The sequence below is a fragment of the Medicago sativa genome, chromosome 4, assembly GCF_051527215.1.
Source record: "Medicago sativa cultivar Bolivia chromosome 4, Bolivia_mono, whole genome shotgun sequence".
Lineage (NCBI taxonomy): Eukaryota > Viridiplantae > Streptophyta > Magnoliopsida > Fabales > Fabaceae > Medicago > Medicago sativa.
The window spans coordinates 5,733,556-5,752,725 of record NC_140752.1 but is presented as its reverse complement, the minus strand read 5'-3'; the positions used below and the strand labels follow the sequence as shown (position 1 = coordinate 5,752,725).

Genomic DNA, 19,170 nt, shown 5'->3' with positions numbered 1-19,170 from the left:
ACATTAATTAAACTGTGCATGGGGCAGAGCTGCTAGAGTTTGAACATTTTACTGTTGAATTGCTATCATTATAATCATACATATTTGGTGTAACTCAACTGATATCTTGCAATTCAAGACAGCCTAAGGCATCATACAAGTTACAATATTTTTTGATAATATAAGTTACAATTGACATAGTTACAACAGTGTGTTTGCTTTGTCCTCGTATTTCTTTGGCAAAAGTATCACATCAAATCACTTTAAAAGAAAAAACTATGTAGGCAATGCCTTCTTTCTCTGCATATGAGCATTCGATGACCATTGCGTGTGGATGGACAATAAAGCACAGAACCTCCTCTAGCAATGTTCTACTCAGGTCCGCCATGCAGATGATACTTCCAAATCAGAATCTTCTTCCCACCACGTGCTTGACTGCAATATCACAAGATGTTGGTAACAGATTTAAAACTGGACTAGAGACATGGCCAAATATGATTTATGATCCCATAATAACCCACTATAATGAAAATTTGGCTCATTTCACTTGTATAAATATTTTAAGAAGGTTGGTATTTATGCACATTAGGGAATATAATTGGGAATAGCATTATAAAGATGCAGTGCAGAACCACGGGAATGTGTAAATTTTACATAAGAGGAAAAATAACAGTAAAAATAATTATTTCAACCATAGCAAAAAGGACACAAGCATGCATAAAAGCAACGCAAACGGATTTAGTAAACAAGAATACCCTATAGCCTCTTCGTAGAAATTCTAGAGAGCTTCCCTCTTCTTCTTGAAGTCCAAGGACCCTCAACAGTTCTTCTTTGGCCTAGACAAGCCAATAGATATTAGATAAGGTATACACAAATATTCACAGTTAGTAAGAAAATAAGGTGAAGTTCATGAACTTACTTCACCAAGGGTGAAGCGAGTTGCACTTTCTGCTACACAAGCATAAGAACCATCGGTTTGCTTAAGCATCACCTGCCAGGGACCTGAACAATTTATGAAAAAAATTTAGGGCATCATTCATATAATTGGCAAATAAAAGCATATTGGTTGTACAATAAAAATAAAAAAAAACTAGCTATCTGGTGTTAACTGCTGGTTAAATGTGCTTTTCCAAATTCATTACACAAATGAATATTGATATCCTCCCTTTTTCTTATTGACAATTTGACATCTATGCCCTGCTTTTTTCAGGTGATACAGATATCTTGCCATTAGTTATCATGTAATATGCAATAAGGTAAAGGACAACAAAGCCAGATTTTGATAATTCTTTGTGACTTACTTCAAGTCAAAGGAATTTAGCCACGTCAAATGAGAAATAGAGGAAATATGGCCATATTCCTCTTTCCCTTACTAATTAGGTGTTGTGTTAGGGTAAAAAACAAAAATTACCCCCATGCCAAAAAGGGAAGTATGTAAGCACATTCTTTTATAGAACATCACCTATTGTTGTTACATATACTGAAAATCTTCCTTGCAATATCTGGTGTTAATATTAGATAACTGGTGGTAAGAAGCATTAGTACAAATACGACCTTTCTTTTAACACAACTTCTCTCAGCATTGTATTTCAGTTTAGCTTTAGTTTTAATAACGTTAATATTTAATTTATAGATCATGTATCACAGATTATTAGGTAGAAAACATTTGATAAGAGTGTGTTGCTCAAATACATGCATGTATGTAAATATAGCATATAAATATATAGCTGTACCAGGGTACTGGCGAAACACAGCTCCACTGTAATTGACAATATAAGGTGCTACTGCAACTGTCTAGAAAACAGCAAAAGTACAGTCAATGCCTCATATTATTTGAGAAAATATTATTTTTTTACTCAGATAATGATAAATATCTAGGGACTATTCAATAGAGAAGGGGGTACCTTTGAATAATCTCTGATCCGAATGTAGAACACTGGAGTAAATTGAGAAAGAAAGCGGTATTGCAAATCTTTGGGTGGGAAGCCTAGAAGGCCTAAATCAGCACTGCGAATTCAGTATTTAATATTTGTCAAACATAAGTGTCCGACGTAGTTAAGGACTTAGACATGCATGAAAATTCCAATAAACAAAAAAGAGTACAACATATACCGTAGTGTATCTAGCTCAAGATTAAATAAAAGTGTTGGGGTTGATGGAGCAAATTTTTCCTGCAAAATAGTAGTAATAGAAGATATATACATCAAATTAAATAACTAGGCGAAGCCAGTGCACATAATTAACGTGTTCAATCAAATAAATTGATTATCTATCCATATTAAGAAACTCACATTTCACCAACAAAGGCTATCAAAAGTCAAAACCAGAGCCTACATCAAGTTTTACCATTTAATGCGGTCACTGGGATAGGGATCAAGTTGTGTGGTCAATTGGTGATCTTTGTTGTCTTCAGTATAATACAGCTGTAGGGATAGGGATTATTCTTTCTTTTGGTTTATATTGTGCTATTGGTAATGGTGAGTGTTTGTCATTCTGGAATTAGAAATATAGGGGCACACCTCTATCAATTTTCCGGTAGCTCCCTCTTTTGTTCCTCAAGTGTTCTTAGTATGATTATATTCCCTTGGGTTTGACCGTATAAATTAGCATTAAATCAGTATTAGCTTGTACACCCCAATCAGGAGCTAAGAGTGAGTTGTAACAATAGACAGAGAAGCTAAACTCAACAAATTGCAGAATTTTGCATGCTGACCAAAAAAAACAAATGAAAGAACTCAAGTCGTGTATTATTGCACATTATTTATCACCAATGGAGAAAAAATAAACGTCTCCTACCAAAGAATCAAAGACCAAGCTAATACAGATAAGAATGAAATTTCATTTGCACGTCAAAGATTTGATACCGAACAGATAAAAAATCATGAAACCTTCTAATGGCAGAGGCACCATACCACATACTTCTCAATATAACCAAGTTCACGTGTACTGCTATTAATGAATATGTAGAGCGATGGAGGTTCACTTGACTGCCAACGACCTGCACTTCTAAGAAATTTAATTGTCAAAATATTGTTTTTATCATGCGTGTTTTACATAGAAACAAAGCTTAACCAATATGACTCAAGAAAAATTTGATACTGTAACGCATAAGTTTCAAACATGGTAACTAGAGTAAAAAAGTTATTATTACTTAAAAATCCATTTTCCCGCAAGAGCTAACCTTCATTCTCATCTTCAAAGTCAAAATCAAGGGTGTTTCTAACAGATCTGAAAAATGAAGCCACAGGTCCTGCAGGGATATCATCTAAGGAGCCTATAGTAAGGCCATCAACCTTGAAACAAAATAAAGATGAAACTTCAGAATATGACAGGCTTCAATATGACTATGATATCTTCATTCTTTATGGTACATAGTTTAAATACTTTAGAATTTTCCAATAGTGTGATCATTTTATGGCATTTTCTTTAGAAAAGCCTCATAGTAAATAAGAATATTCATAATAAATTTTTCATTACTGAATCCAGAGCTGCTTTGAACAACTGAGAGGCTCGAAGCTTTTCTGGTTTATCAGGGAATACCTACAAAAAAGTCCCAAATCTAGTGACATCTCGGAGAAACATTATAAAATTTATCTGTGAAAAGAAGTATTTGTTGCTTTGAAAGGAAAAAAAAAGTTGTATTTTCTTACTATGCAAGCTCTGGTCTCTTTTTTCTCCTGTAGCTTTTTTACAACAGCCAAGACAAGTTGAATGTTGGCATCGATGAAATCATCTGAAGATCCCTTGAAATATTTAGGAATTTGAGAAAATTATGTGCAATGTATTCAGAGACAAGCATGCCTCAAAAACGTCAACTGTCAACCAGAACAGTTTCTTTAAGCATGAAAATGAAATCATCTAAGCCCATCATATTAGCTTAGCTACAAATATCAACTAAATAACTAACTTGAAATATTTTGCTAATCAGAAGTAGGCAGAGATGAACCGAGGCATAAAGAGCCATAATGAAAATTTGTTAAAATCCATGGTAAACAAAGGCATGCGACAAGATCATCAATAATTTGAAAATGTATAATTTATCCTACTAATATTTGGAACTTTGTAATTATTAGTTATTACTCTCTCCAAAAACATAGACCTATATACAATGAAGGACTAAAACTGAAACAAATAACTCACTTCACTTGAGAAAGCATGCATCACCAGAGCAAAGAATAGTACCTTATATGAAGAAATGTTGCTGGGCAAGGGCCTGCATACATAACCCCGGGAACAAAAAAGATCAGGAATGGAATCCCAGCACATAAAAGCCGCAAGCAAAATATTGTTATTATGTGTAGATTAACTTACACTAAGCTTGAGTTATAAAGATTTGAAAGAAGAAAAAATGTTGAAAATGTAGGTCAATCATGTTTACCTTTCCATAGATAAATATTGAATAATATTAAATATCGAGAGCATGAACGTTGAGTTTAGGACAGAGAGGGATTCTCTCCCTTTCGATTGTCTACATTTTGGTAACTTTCTCTCTATCTCTGTCTTAACCAAATATTATCTCTCAACCAAATAATCTCCTTTTAATTACTATTATGTCCCCTAAGTACACTAAAGTCACCAAATATCAACGGTAGAGAATCTATTTTTGTGTAGGATCCAAACAAGTAATTTGGAATACAGTTTCTCAATCAATATTAGCTCTCAATTAAAAACATTCAAACCATGCATCCATAATAATAGCAAAGCAACTATAAGCAAATTTTGATTACCTACTACAGTCAAAGAATCCACGTTCACATAGTCAATAGCTCGAAGCCATAGAATCAATACCCAACATTTCCGATTTTAAATTTGCTTTTAAAGCTGATTTATTGAACTTAAAATCAGAATTAAAATATTGATCAATTGGCTCCAAGCTAATGCATGAATACAAGGAATCTTGATCCACACACTCAACAACCGCAACATAAAGATTTTGACAGACTCATCAACAACTAGCTCTCCATTTATCCATAAATTTTCACAATATCAAGAATGCAACCAGTGATAAGACTAGTTCTATGTAGTACATATCACGGACATTTACGGTTCAAGATGTGTATGTGCCACTACACTGAGTAATAAGACACTGACACATGTGATTACGTTCAATCATTGCTATTTTCTCAAATTTTCGGTGTCTACATGTCGGTGTCTCACTTAGTGTACAATTATTACACAATTCACGTGTTTTCATATTCATTAATTGACGTGGCGACACATGCAGAATAGACTAATTAAATTCTTACATAAATGTATCCAAACATAAACTACTTACACTCAAGTAAACTCAATATAGTAACTGAAAAAGAGAATGAAAATTAAACGTACGGGAAATCGATTTCGAGTCTCAGTTTTCCATCTTGAAGAGCAAAATTGAGTGAATTAGCAGCATCAGTAGCGAGAACTTCATAAGACTTAGGTTTGTAAACAGATACACCTGATTTAGGATCGAAACCACGATTTGGCTCTGATGAAGAAGCTTCTTTTTCGGTTTTAATGCATTTGATTTTGAATAAAGAAGTGTTTCGAAGAGATTTAGTAGTAGAAATTGAAGAAGGTGAAGAAGATAGTGGAGAAAGATGTGAAGGAAGAAAAGTGAGGTTGTGAGGTAGAGATGACATAGCCATAGCCATGGATAGTAGCATTGTGTTGTGTTGTGTGGCACTGAAATTGGCTCAGCACAAATATGGAATAGAGATATACCAACATTTAAATCATTTTTTGTGTAAAATATTTTCGGGTTAATACCCCTTTTGGTCCCTGTAATTTGGGCACTTTTCGGTTTTGGTCCCTGTAAAAAAAAAAGTTTAGATTCTGTCCCTGTCATTTGAGATTCTTCCACTTTTGGTCCCTCACTAAAACCAGTCAGCAGAATCTGCTGACGTGGCAGGGCGTGGCAGGGTGACTGTGTATTTATTTTTGTTTTCAATTTTTTTTAACAAAAAAAAGTTGCCACTTGGATTATTATTATTATTATTTCATTAAATTACAAAATTAATTATTATTTCAAAAATAAAAATTGAAATTGAAATTATAAAAAGTATGTCAAAACCCTAGGTTCATTTTTAGTCCCTCTAAATTCCATCTTCTTCGCATTCTCTCTTCTTCTTCCATAAACCTGCAAATTCCAGAAACGTGAATCAAAGAAGAAGGCGTGGTAACGACTGGAAGTCGATTGAAGAAAGAAAATCAAGTTTCAGATTTACGAATTTGGTTTGGAAATCAACGGCTAAGATTCGTTTCCATCCTTAAATCGACGGTCACGAATCACTTCGAAAGGGAAAACGAACGGTGAAGATTGAAGGTAAGTTTGTTCCCACGCTTTTGATTTTCGAAGAAACTGTCACTATTCATGCATCTTTCTTAGTTTCTTTGCTTTTATTCTTGTTTTTTTTAGGGTTTTTGAACAAACAATAATATACCCATACACTATTCTCATTTACAGGTATGGGACTATTCAACGTTGTTTTTCACCATGGTGGTGAGTTTGTAAAAGAAGACACAATGTTTTACAGGGGTGGGATGGAAACTGTGATTAATGGGCAAGACTCAGACACATGGTCGTATTTTGAAGCTGTGGATTTGGTGAAGGAATGGAAGTATGATAAATCGACCTTTAGGTTGTGGAGGAAGATAGAGGGAGTTGATGAGGGTTTCAAGCATGTCTTACTTGATGGTGATATTAAAGCTGTTGGGATAGAAGCAATGAAGACAGGAATGGATGGACACATGTATGTTGAGCACAATGTGAGTAGTAACTGTGAGTATGTATCTGATCCTAAGTGCATTGAATTGATGGGATCTGGAGATGATGATGATGATTACAGCAGTGATGATGAAGCTAGAAGGGAAAGGTTGGATGACAGTGAAGAGGAAAGGGCATTGGGGTTGGATGATGGTTTTGGTGTTTTTGAAGTTGAGCAACCTCCAAATGGAACCAATAGGGTGGAGATAGGAGGCCAATCTTTTAGGGTGAAGACTGTTGCTAACAAGTCTCCAGGGAAGAAAGGTGGTGCTGATAAGTTGAAAGGCAAGCTGAAAGTGAAAGTTCCTGTTTCTATGCTTGATCCAGAAGATGAGTATGTGTCTGATGAATTGGGCAGCTCTGACCCTGATGCTTCAGATGATGAAAAGGGTCCAAGTTATGTGAAATATAGGAAGGAGCAGTTGGGCAAGAGTTATGAGTTCAGGTTGGGTATGGAGTTCAATTCTCTGGATGATTTTAAGGATGCCATTAGGGAATGGAATGTATTAAATGGGCACCACATCAAGTTTCTTAAAAATGATAACAAAAGGGTGAGGGCAGTATGTAGGGAAGAATGTGGGTATTTGGTATTTTGTAGTAAAGTGGGTGCCAGCCACACATACCAAATTAAAACATACAACAAAGACCACACGTGTGCAAGAGTAACTAAAAACAAGTCTGCCTCATCCAAGTGGGTTGCCAAAGATGTCATTAAAAAACTACAGTCTAATAAGAAGATAAACATCCCTACCATTATGAAAGATATGAGGAGAGAGCATGCGGTGGGCATAACTAAAGGCAGGGCATGGAAGGCAAAGCAAATTGCAAAAGCAGTGGTTGAAGGTGATGCATCAAGACAGTACTCTATGCTGTGGAGGTATGCTGCAGAGTTGAAAAGGGTTTGTCCAGGAAACAATTGCAAAATTAACATGGAGAGGCCAGCCCCTACACTGCAACCAAGGTTTAGTCGTTTCTACTTCTGCTTTGATGGGTGTAAAAAGGGATTCACTTCTGCATGTAGACCATTTATTGGTGTTGATGGATGTCACCTGAAGACAAGGTATGGAGGTCAATTGTTGGTTGCTGTAGGGAGAGATCCAAATGATCAATACTTTCCTTTAGCATTTGGTGTTGTTGAGACAGAAACAAAGGATTCATGGAGTTGGTTTCTTCAATTGCTGCTACAGGATGTAGGACAAGAAAAAAGATATGTCTTTATCTCAGACCAACAAAAGGTATTAATTTCTATAGATTTGATTATAGATCTATGCTTCAATAGAGTAGATCTATGAGTATGATTATTTTCTTAATAGAGTAGATCTGTGAGTATGATTCTTTTCTTAATAGACTAGATCTGTGAGTACACTACATCTGTGAGTATGATTCTTTTCTTAATAGACTAGATCTGTGATATAGTAGATGTGTGTATTACAGGGACTCATTCAAGTGCTTGAAGAAAATGCTCAGACCATGGACCATAGGTTGTGTTTAAGGCATTTGTATGCTAATTTTAAGAAGAAGTTTGGAGGAGGAGCATTGATTAGAGACTTGATGATGGGTGCTGCCAAGGCTACATATTACCAAGGCTGGGAGCAGAAGATGAATGAGCTTAAGAAGGTAGACAAAGATGCATGGGAATGGTTGATGCAGCATCCAACTAAAGGTTGGTGTAAACATGCTTTCAGTTTTTATCCCAAATGTGATGTGATAATGAATAACATTAGTGAGTCTTTTAATAGCACAATCCTAGTTGCTAGGGACCAACCTGTTCTGACCATGTGTGAATGGATAAGAAACTATCTAATGAATAGGATGGCAACTGCTTGTAGTAAACTTGATAGGTGGCAACATAATGTCATGCCAAATCCTAGAAAAAGGCTAGATAAGGAAATAGAATTTAGTGCTCATTGGGTACCAACCTGGAGTATAGATGAGCAATATCAGGTCAATCATGTCTTTAATGGTCAAGGTTTCATTGTTGATGTTGGTAAGAGACAATGTTCCTGTAACTTCTGGGAGCTAGTTGGAATTCCTTGTAGGCATGCTGTGGCATCACTTGGGTATAAACAAATGAATCCTGAAAACTATGTTGATAACTGTTACACAAGAAAAACATATGCACTCTGTTATAGTTTTAATGTTTCTCCCATCAATGGGGAAGACATGTGGCCACATGTGGAAGTTGAAGACATGCTCCCTCCTGAGTTTAAACAGGGTCCAGGTAGACCTAAAAAGCTGAGGTTCAGGGAACTTGGTGAAGGTGGTGGTAGATTTAGGAGACCAGGAGTAGCTTATAGATGCACTACTTGTGACAAATTTGGGCACAATGCTAGGAGATGTAAAGAAAACCAGAACCCTGCTGCACTGAAAAGAAAGGTATATGCATATGTTTACAAATTCATTTTAATTGATTACATACATGTTCTGATGTTCTGATTTGTATCCATGATTTATCCAGAGAAAATCTGCTACAGAAGTACATGTTTCTGGTGCTACAGAAGAAACTGGTGCAGCAGAACAAACTGCTGCTGCAGAAGAAATTGGTGCTGCTGCAGAAGAAACATTTTATGCTGATGATGATGCATTTTTTGATCAAGTTATTATCAACAATGTTGCCCAACTAGATGATGTTGTCAAGAATGCTGTGTCATATGCAAGTAATGCTTCTCAGTCAAGCAGTGTGTCTATGCCAAGCAATGTGTATAAGTCAAGCAATGTGTCAAACCAGACAAAGCAGCCAAAGCCAAAGCAGCCAAAGCCAAAGCAGCCAAAGGTAAAGCCTGCTACCACAGTGAATTCTCCCACAAGATGCAGTCAAAGATTGAAGAAAGTGAAGAGGCTTAAGAATAATGATGGACCTGGATGTTCTGCTGATAAACCTATGACAATTGATAATGAGGAAGAAGGTGCTGTTATGACCCAAGAAAGTGCTGCTGTTGTTCCTGCTAAAGTACCTGCTATTGCAAGACTTGGTGCCTGCCTTAACTATATGAAGCCTTGGGGAGAACTATCTACAAGATCAACACAGTAGTTGTATTGACTGTGATTTGCATTTTCATGTACTTTTTTGGTCTGACTTATTCACTAGATGTGCTACTATGCAGTTATTTTGTGGTCTGTAATATGCACTTGCTGGTCTGTAATATGCACTTGGTGTGCATTATGTTTTGGAACTAGATGCTTGCATTTTAACTTCGGTTTTATGCTACATTACATGCACTTGATGTGCTTTAATTTGTAATGAGACAAATGCACATAATGTGCTTTATTATGCTATAACTATCTTTGCTATGTTTACTTCAAACAAGTTTGAATTAGCAATGACACTTTTCTTCAAATTCATATACAACTAACAAAATACAAAGCACCATACAAATGGAGAAATTTAAGGCATTACATATACAAAATACATAATCAATTCATTCATACTCAGTGAAGCACCATACAAAGTTAAGGCATTACATAGACATCAAATTTGTTCCAACAATTGAACCAAAATACAACCTCTAAACAACAAAACACTAGGACCCAAAGATGTCTATTAAGCTAGTTTGAAAGCTACTGCAAAGAAAATCCAGGACATTAACAATGCCATGAACAACCAGTTGTTCTTCTTCTTCTCAACCTCGCATTTCCTCTTCAACTTCAGTACCTTCTTCGACTCAAGCACCTGGCCTATTTCTTGTCCGCATTCTTTCCCAAAATCCTTCCCAAATTTCTTCAAAAACTCTGTTGTCATCTCACACCCATTGCAGCCACTTTCAATCTTCTTGAGGGAACCATTGTCAATCTTCTTCTGGGGATATCCGTTTCTAGCAAAAAAACATTTCCAATTCATCATCCCATATTAAAAGTTCACAACTTTGCACATTCGTCCTTGAATACCGACATTTCCAGAATTTTCTCTTGGGGTTCTCATCAGTGTTTGATAACCACAACTTCATAACTGCATTACACCCACAAACTGGAAGTGGAAGATTTCCTCCACTTGAGTTGCCAACGCTCGAGATCTCGCTCCCACCCATTCGAATCTGACGCTAAACCTACCAAACGCAGAAACAATAATTCAAATCCGAGTTTCTGCAAACGAACTCAATTGAAATGGTGAAGGAAAGGCAAATCGACTTTGTGTTTGAAGGATCTGGTTTGAAGGATCTGGTTTGAAGGATTGAATGTCGATGGGGAGAAGAAGAAGAAGGAGGATGAGAAGAGGATGGAAGCTGAAATTGATTTATTCATTTACAAATAATTAAGTTTTTTTTAATTTTGATATAATAATAATTCAATTTGAAATAATAATAATAATAATAATAATCCAAGTGGCAACTTTTTTTTGTTAAAAAAAATTGAAAACAAAAATAAATACACAGTCACCCTGCCACGCCCTGCCACGTCAGCAGATTCTGCTGACTGGTTTTAGTGAGGGACCAAAAGTGGAAGAATCTCAAATGACAGGGACAGAATCTAAACTTTTTTTTACAGGGACCAAAACCGGAAAGTGCCCAAATTACAGGGACCAAAAGGGGTATTAACCCAATATTTTCCGTGAAATAAACTCCTAAATTGGTCATATTCACTCTTAAATTATCGTTAAAAGTTTCTCAATCGTATATTTTATCATGAGAAAAAAACATAAAATAAAGACTTAAATGAGAAACTTTCAACAAAGATAGAGTCATGACTAATTTGAAAGTGATTTATAGAGATTAGTTTGATAGTTTACTCATTTTTTATACTGATAAACTAGTTAAAAATGTTATTCTCTCTTTTCACTTATAAACTAGTTTAATGATAGTGATTTTTGCCGGTATACGAAATCGTGCAACTAGTAAAATTAAAACAGTAAGATTGAGTGTCGAACTCAAGGATCACGTTATACTGTCAAATATTATTTACATAACTTAATTGAACAAAAAGTTTTCGTTTGTTTGATAGCAATAATGAAAAGTAAGCAAAATAAATTTTTTTTTTTTGAAATTTATAACAATTAAATTTTCAGAGATGAGTTTTACTAGATGACTCACTTGAGTTATCAACTTAATGTGACTATTGAATCAACTTATCAAATCATTATCGAATTCTCTAAATTATTTTTGCCTTAATTCATCGAATTCTCTGAATTATTTTTGCCTTAATTCCTTAGTGACAAAATGTTAATTCTAAAATAACTCATAATTCCTTAGTGAATTAAGATTAGAATTAAGCATGAATGAATAAGAATTTTCAATTGGTTTCAAGGGTTAATTTGCATCTATTCCTAGACTACAAAGCAAGAATTTCTTATCTCAAAGCATTAATAAATTCAACTTCCTTTTCGCAATATAAATCAATTTAAAGGCGGCCAAGCAATAAAAGCATTAAGAACAAAGTTAAGAAAAATGATTCAATGAACCTCTTCAATAATCAAAATAAAGTCATAGGACAAAAGTTGTCATCTAGATAATCTCATATGTAACAATCGAGAAATTAGTCACTCATGGCTTAACTATAGAGAATAAAAAGGATTTAGGGAATTCACATAAAGGTAGAGGATGAGAAGCTTCAACTCCCGCATCCTAGGTCGAACAACACCTTCTCGGAACCTTCCTAAGTATTTTTTTTTTCCGATTTATATGTATAAAGCTATGAACCCCCCTTCAAAATCTGTTGTTTGGGCTTACATAGACAATTTGAAAAGTGAACTTACACCCGTTTTGCGCCTAGGCGCAGATGACGTGGCAATGTAAATGGCTTCTGGTATCGTGCAACAGTTTTGCATCCAAGTGCAAAATGGTAGCAGCAAACAAGTCTTGAACTCATTTGGTTGCGCCCAAACATAGTTGTTTTGCGCCTAGGCGTAAAATGGCAACAACACTGGTCTTCTGAACTGTGTAAAATGGCAGCCTCGACCTTTCTTCTTAAAAGTTTGCATACTTTGAAATAACTTTTATGATTGACTTTTCAAAACTTCGTAGACACCTTACCACTTTTAAAATTTAATGTAAATCTGATAAAACACAAAAATAGACGAAATGCTCCGAGGATTGTCTGGTTATGGAAAGATCAACACAAATCAAATTATTTTCTCTAGATATCAAATAATCATGATTTCTACTATAAAGAAACTAAAACTAATTAATAACTAAGAAAACTAATTAAAACAAAGTCTAAAACTAATATAAATCAATATGAAAATGATGAATAATCATTTAATATGTGTGAAATAGTTAAATTGATCACTCATTGTGGGACGATGAGAGTAAGTTATACATTTTTTTTATAAATCAATGAGGTGTAAAAGATAGAGAGGAAACATCCCAACTAGGTACATCTAACCACCTAAAGCAATACCTTAAAAGTAAAATGTTATTAAAAATTGCAACCTAGAGCAAACATCCTGGGGATACTAGACCAAAATACAAAGGAAAAGACATATACAAACAATTGTCTTGTTAAAACCCTTATCAAGGAAACCCAATGAAAATTTTCTCCCAAATTATAAGTAGCTTTACAATATCATTGAAGCATTAATGTTATTTTTCCTATTATACCTTTAATTATTTATTACTCTATTTTTTCCAATTTTATAATTTATCTTTCTCATACCGTTTATTAAGGACAATTTTGTAAAACAACTCATAATATCTCTTTTCCATACACAATTAATTATACTTCTTAATACATGTGAAATGCCCAAATGTCATATAATTTGAGACGGAAGAAGTACATTATTTTACAGGAAATTTTGCCTTATACCCCTACATTTATACCTTCACCCCTATATTTTACTTGAATTGTCTATTTTACCCTTCAATATAAATTTAAAACACCATTATTTATTTTTTTTACTTTTGTCCAAAAGTTGCTGGTTCACCCTCCCTCTTCTAACTGCAATCATATATTATAATTAGGGATTTCAGATAAAAGGAAGAGATGAATCTAATTTAATTCAAATATGTTCCCTTTGGTTTTGAAGAGGGGCGTCACCATCAACATTCACTGCAGACAAAAACAAACACAATTTTAAGAATGAATTAAAACTTAATAAAAGCTTGTAGTCGCGAAGTAATGTCCTCCGTGTCATGAACTCCATCCATTGATTCTTTTTTAATTCTCTAGGATGCAATTTCAGAGTTTGTAATCTGATAATTGATAAGATAAATTAGAGTTAAGATTGTCAAATTGCATTCTTTTTAATTTAGGTTTTGATATATGTAGGATGATTAAGGGCTAATCTTTATTTGTTAATTTCTTTGTGAATTAACATAATTTTCCGAGAAACATGTATCTGGAATGTCATGTGGGGTGAAATCCAAATGGAAAAGGCGAAAGTGATGGTGAAAAAAAAGAAAAAACCGTGGAAAAAGTTAAAAGCCAAAAAAGGGTAAAATTGGAAATTTTGTTAATTTGTAAGGTAAAAGTATAAATGTAGGGGTAGAGGGTAAAACTTACTATTTTACAATATCAATAGAATCATTAATATTAATGTTTCTTTTTTGAATTATACCATTTACTATTTAACACTCCTTTTTTATTACTCTCTCTTTTTCATACAATATTCGCTAATTTATTAATTTGTGTGAAATTGTAAAAGTGTCTTATAATTTGGGGAGGAGGTAATTATACACAAATTATTCACATTAACCATGCTAACAACGTTTTCATAATATAAGTGAAAAGTGATAGAGAAATTTGTTAGGAGAGGTTCATGTATCTTCTTCCACGTGAAAGAAGGAAAAGGAATGCATCATTTAAGCATATATGCAATTTCCCTATCATAATTTATGTCTGTGGACCATCTTTGATGAATTTAGATGACATAGGAATTGACCCACCTAGCTTATAGAAGTTATTATTCAAACTTACCGTCTGTTCTATGACATAATGGTTGCAGGTTGCTTGCATTATTGCATATGTACTTGCATTACATAATAGGCAACTTAATTTAGTTGTACGGATGTAGTTGGTTGGTTTTGAGAATTAGCAAATTTCTAGTGTTATAAAAGCATAGTTTAGCATAACACTTCGGTGATTTTTACTTTCATGTTCGTTTTCTTAGTACCTTTTTGTTAATTAGTCCAACATTTTTCCATGGTCAATGTATCTACCAACTTCACTCCTTCATCTTCCCCTCTTATCACCTTCCATTTCCTCAAAACTTGTTTGCTTTAGTGCTCACAACCATGATTCCCAACCTCCTTTGCCAAGGTATGTCTTAGAATTTCTCTATTGTCTCACATCATCACTCTTTCATTTTATATCATACACTAGGTTTTAATAAGTTATGGTTGCACTCACGTAGTAATTCTTGATATTATTTCATGATCAAATGTTGACTCAAATGTCAATCACAATCGTCATCACTAGGCATAAAAGTTGCCTAATATGTAATCAACCCACACCTTACATCTTATAACAAATAATCAACATGACCTCGAATGAGTTTTCTCTCTATCAAGCTTATTTTACCTATGAGACGAATTTTCATCTCTTTGATCTTGTAATTTGTAAAAGTTGTCATTATTATTGTTGATAACTGTTACAAATCATGGAATCCCAGGGATAAATGTCATAATGATCAACAAGAAAGAGTGCATAAGAGTATTCATGTGGGAGATATCCATAAAGACTCATAGTAAAGTGAACATATATTGATAAAAGATTAATAGGAAGTACAATGGTTTAGTTATCAACTAACTATGGTTAGTCTAACTAACTCCTAACCACCTAACCTACCAACTAACCATAGTTTAGTTATCAACTAACTATGGTTTATTCACTATACTCTATTCATTATAAACAAATGTGGTTGATGCATGTAAATAAAATTGTGGTTGGTATACAATTTTGAAGACCTCAAAAACCTTAATATTGAGGTCGCATTTGCATTCATTTGACGACAATTTAAAGCCAAGGCGACTATTATGTTAAATTTTGATGATCGCAATGCAACTGCATCTTGTTGCCCGCTGGCCTTCCTCCTGTGCAATTTTTTTATTACACAAGCATATTGTGACAACTTCATATTATCATATTAGACAAATATTTATGATTAAAAAAAATTAAAATCAAATCATGATGGTTATAATTTGTGTAATAGTTCCTGCATCCTTGTTGAATTTGGACTCTTACTCTCAGTGCCATAACTTGGAACCATATTTTAGAGTTTGTTATAGTAATTCAAATCTTTGCAGACTTGTTAGTCAAGGCTGCAAGCTGGTAGGATGTGGTTCAGCTGTGCCAACTCTTGAGATTACTAATGACGAGCTTGCAAAAATAGTTGATACTTCTGATGAATGGATAAGTGTTCGCACCGGGATTCGTAAACGTCGAGTTCTTTCAGGTTAGTTTATTGCTAATTTGCTACATAAACATCATAAATAGAATGGTTACAGCTGAATTGAATTTGGCTTTTATGGAGTGGTGATAGTTTAGAAATCTCATCCATGTTTCCATAAGTATGTAGAAGAAATTGTTTTGAGATATTGTTGGAAGTTGTATTCTGTTTTCAATTGTTGATGGGCCTATTAGTGTAATAATGAGGATTGTTCATGATTCGGTCCAAGAAAGAAAACCGAACTGTTACAATGGTTTGGTAAAATTGAACCAAATCGTTAATGGCCGGCCCTGAACCAGAACTATATTTAGAGAAAACCAAACTACATTTTTTTTTCTTCGAACTGAAATGATTCTATGTGAACGGAAATGTACCAAACTTATATTATCAACTGATAATTAGTTGATCAGTTCGTGAACTATCGGTCATAGTTCGGCTCTTTCATGCGATTTGGTTCGGTTTAATAGTTCAGTTTAGTTTTCGGGTTTTTTAACAATCCTAGTAATAAATGTGAGTAAGAAGTCCCATATTAGATGAAAATGTGAATGTTGAATAATATAGAGATGAGACGAACTATATATCCAATGTCTTATAAGGTTTCAGGTAAAAATGTGGTAAATAGTTGCTCATAGCCCCAGTGTTATGATTCTTTGGTGTTTTAGTTTCTCTCTTCCCTAACAAGGTTTGACTTGATTTTGCTTGATGTTTATGGTTGCAGGTGGAGAAAACTTGACCACTTTATCAGTAGAAGCAGCAAGGAAAGCTCTTGAGATGGCAAAGGTTGATCCAGGTGATGTTGACCTAATCTTGGTGTGTTCATCTACTTCAGATGATCTTTTTGGCACTGGTCCTCAGGTTAGTATTGGTTATAGGTGTATAATAACATTTTATTTAGATTATATCACTCCAATTTTTATATAAGTAAAAAGTACATATATCTGGTCCAATGCACCTTTTTGCTTATATAAAAAACCAGGAAGTACATTGCAGAAACTGTTGATTTATATGTTAATGTTTCTTTCTTTGTCATTAATGCATCTCTATAGTTCACATGCTCTTTTGTATGCACGACATGTAATTTTCATTATGAATTTCAGATTTCAAAACAGCTTGGCTGCAAAAAAAATCCAGCAGCTTATAACATTACAGCTGCATGTAGTGGATTTATCTTTGGTTTAATATCAGCTGCTAGTCACATTAGGGGTATGAATCAGTTACTTTTTGTTGAATTAAGGTTATAATATCTCCTAAATGTTGTAAATATTTTTTTCATTTTATGAATGCAGGAGCAGCATTTCAAAATGTTCTTGTAATCGGAACTGATGCTCTTTCGAGATATATCGATTGGACCGACAGAAGTTCATGTATTTTGTTTGGAGATGCTGCTGGTGCTGTTCTAGTACAGGTAACTCTTTACCTTCCTCAGTGTTGACAAACAAAAGTGGCTAACTATGTTTATGGTTTTCATCATAGTAAATAGGGTTTTAACATAGTGAAAAAAATTTGATTTATTTTCATTGAGATTTAAATGGAACTGATTTTGTATAAATTTGTAGCATTGTTCTGATGTTATATATGTTTACATTGCAGGCGTGCAACTACGAGGAAGATTGTTTATTTAGTTTTGATTTGAATAGTGATGGTGATGGATATATGTATGTACTCCTTACCTTTGCAGTATCGACATTTCTAATCGAAGGCGTGTCCGGTGATATGTGATTACATTAAATTAGTTAATTTTTTTTAATTTTTTTATCAGTGTCAACGTGTAAGTGTTGCGTCCAATGTATATGTGTCAGTGCTTCGTAGTTTCTTACACAGACATGCACATTGTTACGTGTTATGTGATTTCTTACACAGACATGCACATTGTTACGTGTTATGTGATAAACCATAGTTTCACTTCATGTAGGCATCTGAATGCAGCATATAAAGAAGAAGGGGCTAATAATGCATCAGACTCAATTAAGGGTGAGTTGGACTTTCCTCCAAAGAAGTATTCATATTCATGCATACATATGAATGGCAAAGTAGTGTTTAAATTTGCTATACAGAGTGTGCCAAAGTCAATTGAGTCAGCACTTCAAAAGGCTGGTCTACCTGCATCCAGCATTGATTGGTTACTTCTCCATCAGGTAAGGACCAAAAATAAATTTCTCTAAATTTAAGTGACCAAAACTTTTTTTTATGATTAAAACCTAAAAGTGATATACCATATAGTAATATATTTGATTAGGGAAAAAGGTTGGTTACACCATGCTAATAATTCAGTATTTACTTGTTGATAAATGTAGGCAAACCAAAGAATTATTGATGTAGTGGCAAACAAATTAGAATTCCCTCCAGAAAAAGTGATATCAAATGTGGCTGATTATGGTAATACAAGTGCAGCTTCCATTCCATTGGCTTTAGATGAATCAGTTAGAAGTGGTAAGATTAAGGAAGGACAAATTATTGCTGCTTCTGGCTTTGGTGCTGGTCTTACTTGGGGATCAGCTATTTTTCAATGGGGATAAGGTCTTACTTTGAGGGATAAAATTATTTGATATTAAAAATATCCTTATGTTTTCAAGTGATATACTACATGAATTTTATTTTTACTTTTCTAGAATAATTTAATTTTTTTTACTAGATTATAGAATAATTGATGGGTGATTTCTTTTTTGTTTTCTATTTTTATTGTCATTTGTCAATAATTATTCTGCTTTCAATTATCACTACAAAAAAAAATGTCAGATCGGCACAAAATATTAATAAGCTTTATTTAAAGACAAATTATTTGAAAGAATTTGGTTCAGATTGTGATCAAATAGATGGTGAAGAGATAATAAATAAGAAACGGTTTGTTAAGTCATTGTAGTCTTACCCAACTTAAAGGATTAGTCATGCAATTGCGCATAAAGGATACTCAGTTCACAAAAAAAAAATCTTTAAAAAAAAAATTCCTCCTCAAAAAATATTTTAAAACAATTCTTTAAATTTGTTTTAATCTTTAGGTTTTTGAAAGGTAAACAAAATCTAATCAATAATTGTTTAGTCAAAATTTGAACCAAATTCTTTCAAATGTAATACAAGTTCTACGATCATTTAAATTAGATGTTTATAGCAAATTAACTCTTTAAGTTTTTTT

The 19,170-nt window shown here is 33.9% G+C and overlaps 3 protein-coding genes across 5 annotated transcripts; 2 read left to right on the top strand and 1 right to left on the bottom strand.

The window, feature by feature from the left end:
• Positions 1-30: 30 nt before the first annotated feature.
• Positions 31-5,661, bottom strand: LPA3 (Low PSII Accumulation 3). Of its 3 annotated transcripts, XM_085758209.1 has the most exons (12): positions 5,308-5,661; positions 4,162-4,192; positions 3,630-3,722; positions 3,457-3,519; positions 3,161-3,272; positions 2,892-2,977; positions 2,092-2,150; positions 1,884-1,986; positions 1,713-1,773; positions 899-981; positions 735-815; positions 31-414 (listed from the first exon to the last, which is right to left on the bottom strand). In XM_085758209.1, the coding sequence occupies exons 1-12, from the start codon at positions 5,622-5,624 to the stop codon at positions 355-357; spliced, it is 1,149 nt and encodes a 382-aa protein (XP_085614335.1). In that variant the 5' UTR covers positions 5,625-5,661; the 3' UTR covers positions 31-354. The 3 variants fall into 3 exon arrangements, with proteins under 3 accessions (XP_085614335.1, XP_085614336.1, XP_085614337.1); XM_085758210.1 differs by lacking the exon at positions 3,457-3,519; XM_085758211.1 differs by lacking the exons at positions 3,457-3,519; positions 3,630-3,722.
• Positions 5,662-5,821: 160 nt separating this feature from the next.
• On the top strand, positions 5,822-9,982 carry LOC146925746 (uncharacterized). Its single transcript, XM_085708045.1, has 3 exons — positions 5,822-7,959; positions 8,159-9,100; positions 9,183-9,982. The coding sequence occupies exons 1-3, from the start codon at positions 6,427-6,429 to the stop codon at positions 9,753-9,755; spliced, it is 3,048 nt and encodes a 1,015-aa protein (XP_085564171.1). The 5' UTR covers positions 5,822-6,426; the 3' UTR covers positions 9,756-9,982.
• A 4,579-nt stretch (positions 9,983-14,561) lies between these two features.
• On the top strand, positions 14,562-18,712 carry LOC146925745 (beta-ketoacyl-[acyl-carrier-protein] synthase III, chloroplastic-like). The gene is made up of 8 exons (XM_085758204.1): positions 14,562-14,911; positions 15,898-16,046; positions 16,759-16,895; positions 17,138-17,243; positions 17,327-17,445; positions 17,631-17,695; positions 17,953-18,175; positions 18,335-18,712. The coding sequence occupies exons 1-8, from the start codon at positions 14,802-14,804 to the stop codon at positions 18,554-18,556; spliced, it is 1,131 nt and encodes a 376-aa protein (XP_085614330.1). The 5' UTR covers positions 14,562-14,801; the 3' UTR covers positions 18,557-18,712.
• The last annotated feature ends 458 nt before the right edge of the window (positions 18,713-19,170 follow it).

What these genes read in the sequence shown, in the direction of transcription:
- LPA3 (XM_085758209.1), bottom strand. Translation starts at nt 5,624, where the DNA reads ATGCTACTATCCATGGCTATGGCTATGTCATCTCTACCTCACAACCTC. An exon ending in GTTATATTGAGAAGTATGTG is followed by an intron (nt 2,151 to 2,891) that starts GTATGGTGCCTC and finishes ACTATTTTGCAG; the next exon opens with GAAAAATTTGCTCCATCAAC. An exon ending in CTTGAGCTAGATACACTACG is followed by an intron (nt 1,987 to 2,091) that starts GTATATGTTGTA and finishes CTGAATTCGCAG; the next exon opens with TGCTGATTTAGGCCTTCTAG.
- LOC146925746 (XM_085708045.1), top strand. Translation starts at nt 6,427, where the DNA reads ATGGGACTATTCAACGTTGTTTTTCACCATGGTGGTGAGTTTGTAAAA. An exon ending in TTATCTCAGACCAACAAAAG is followed by an intron (nt 7,960 to 8,158) that starts GTATTAATTTCT and finishes TGTGTATTACAG; the next exon opens with GGACTCATTCAAGTGCTTGA. An exon ending in CTGCTGCACTGAAAAGAAAG is followed by an intron (nt 9,101 to 9,182) that starts GTATATGCATAT and finishes TGATTTATCCAG; the next exon opens with AGAAAATCTGCTACAGAAGT.
- LOC146925745 (XM_085758204.1), top strand. Translation starts at nt 14,802, where the DNA reads ATGTATCTACCAACTTCACTCCTTCATCTTCCCCTCTTATCACCTTCC. An exon ending in TTTTTGGCACTGGTCCTCAG is followed by an intron (nt 16,896 to 17,137) that starts GTTAGTATTGGT and finishes TATGAATTTCAG; the next exon opens with ATTTCAAAACAGCTTGGCTG. An exon ending in ATTGGTTACTTCTCCATCAG is followed by an intron (nt 18,176 to 18,334) that starts GTAAGGACCAAA and finishes TGATAAATGTAG; the next exon opens with GCAAACCAAAGAATTATTGA.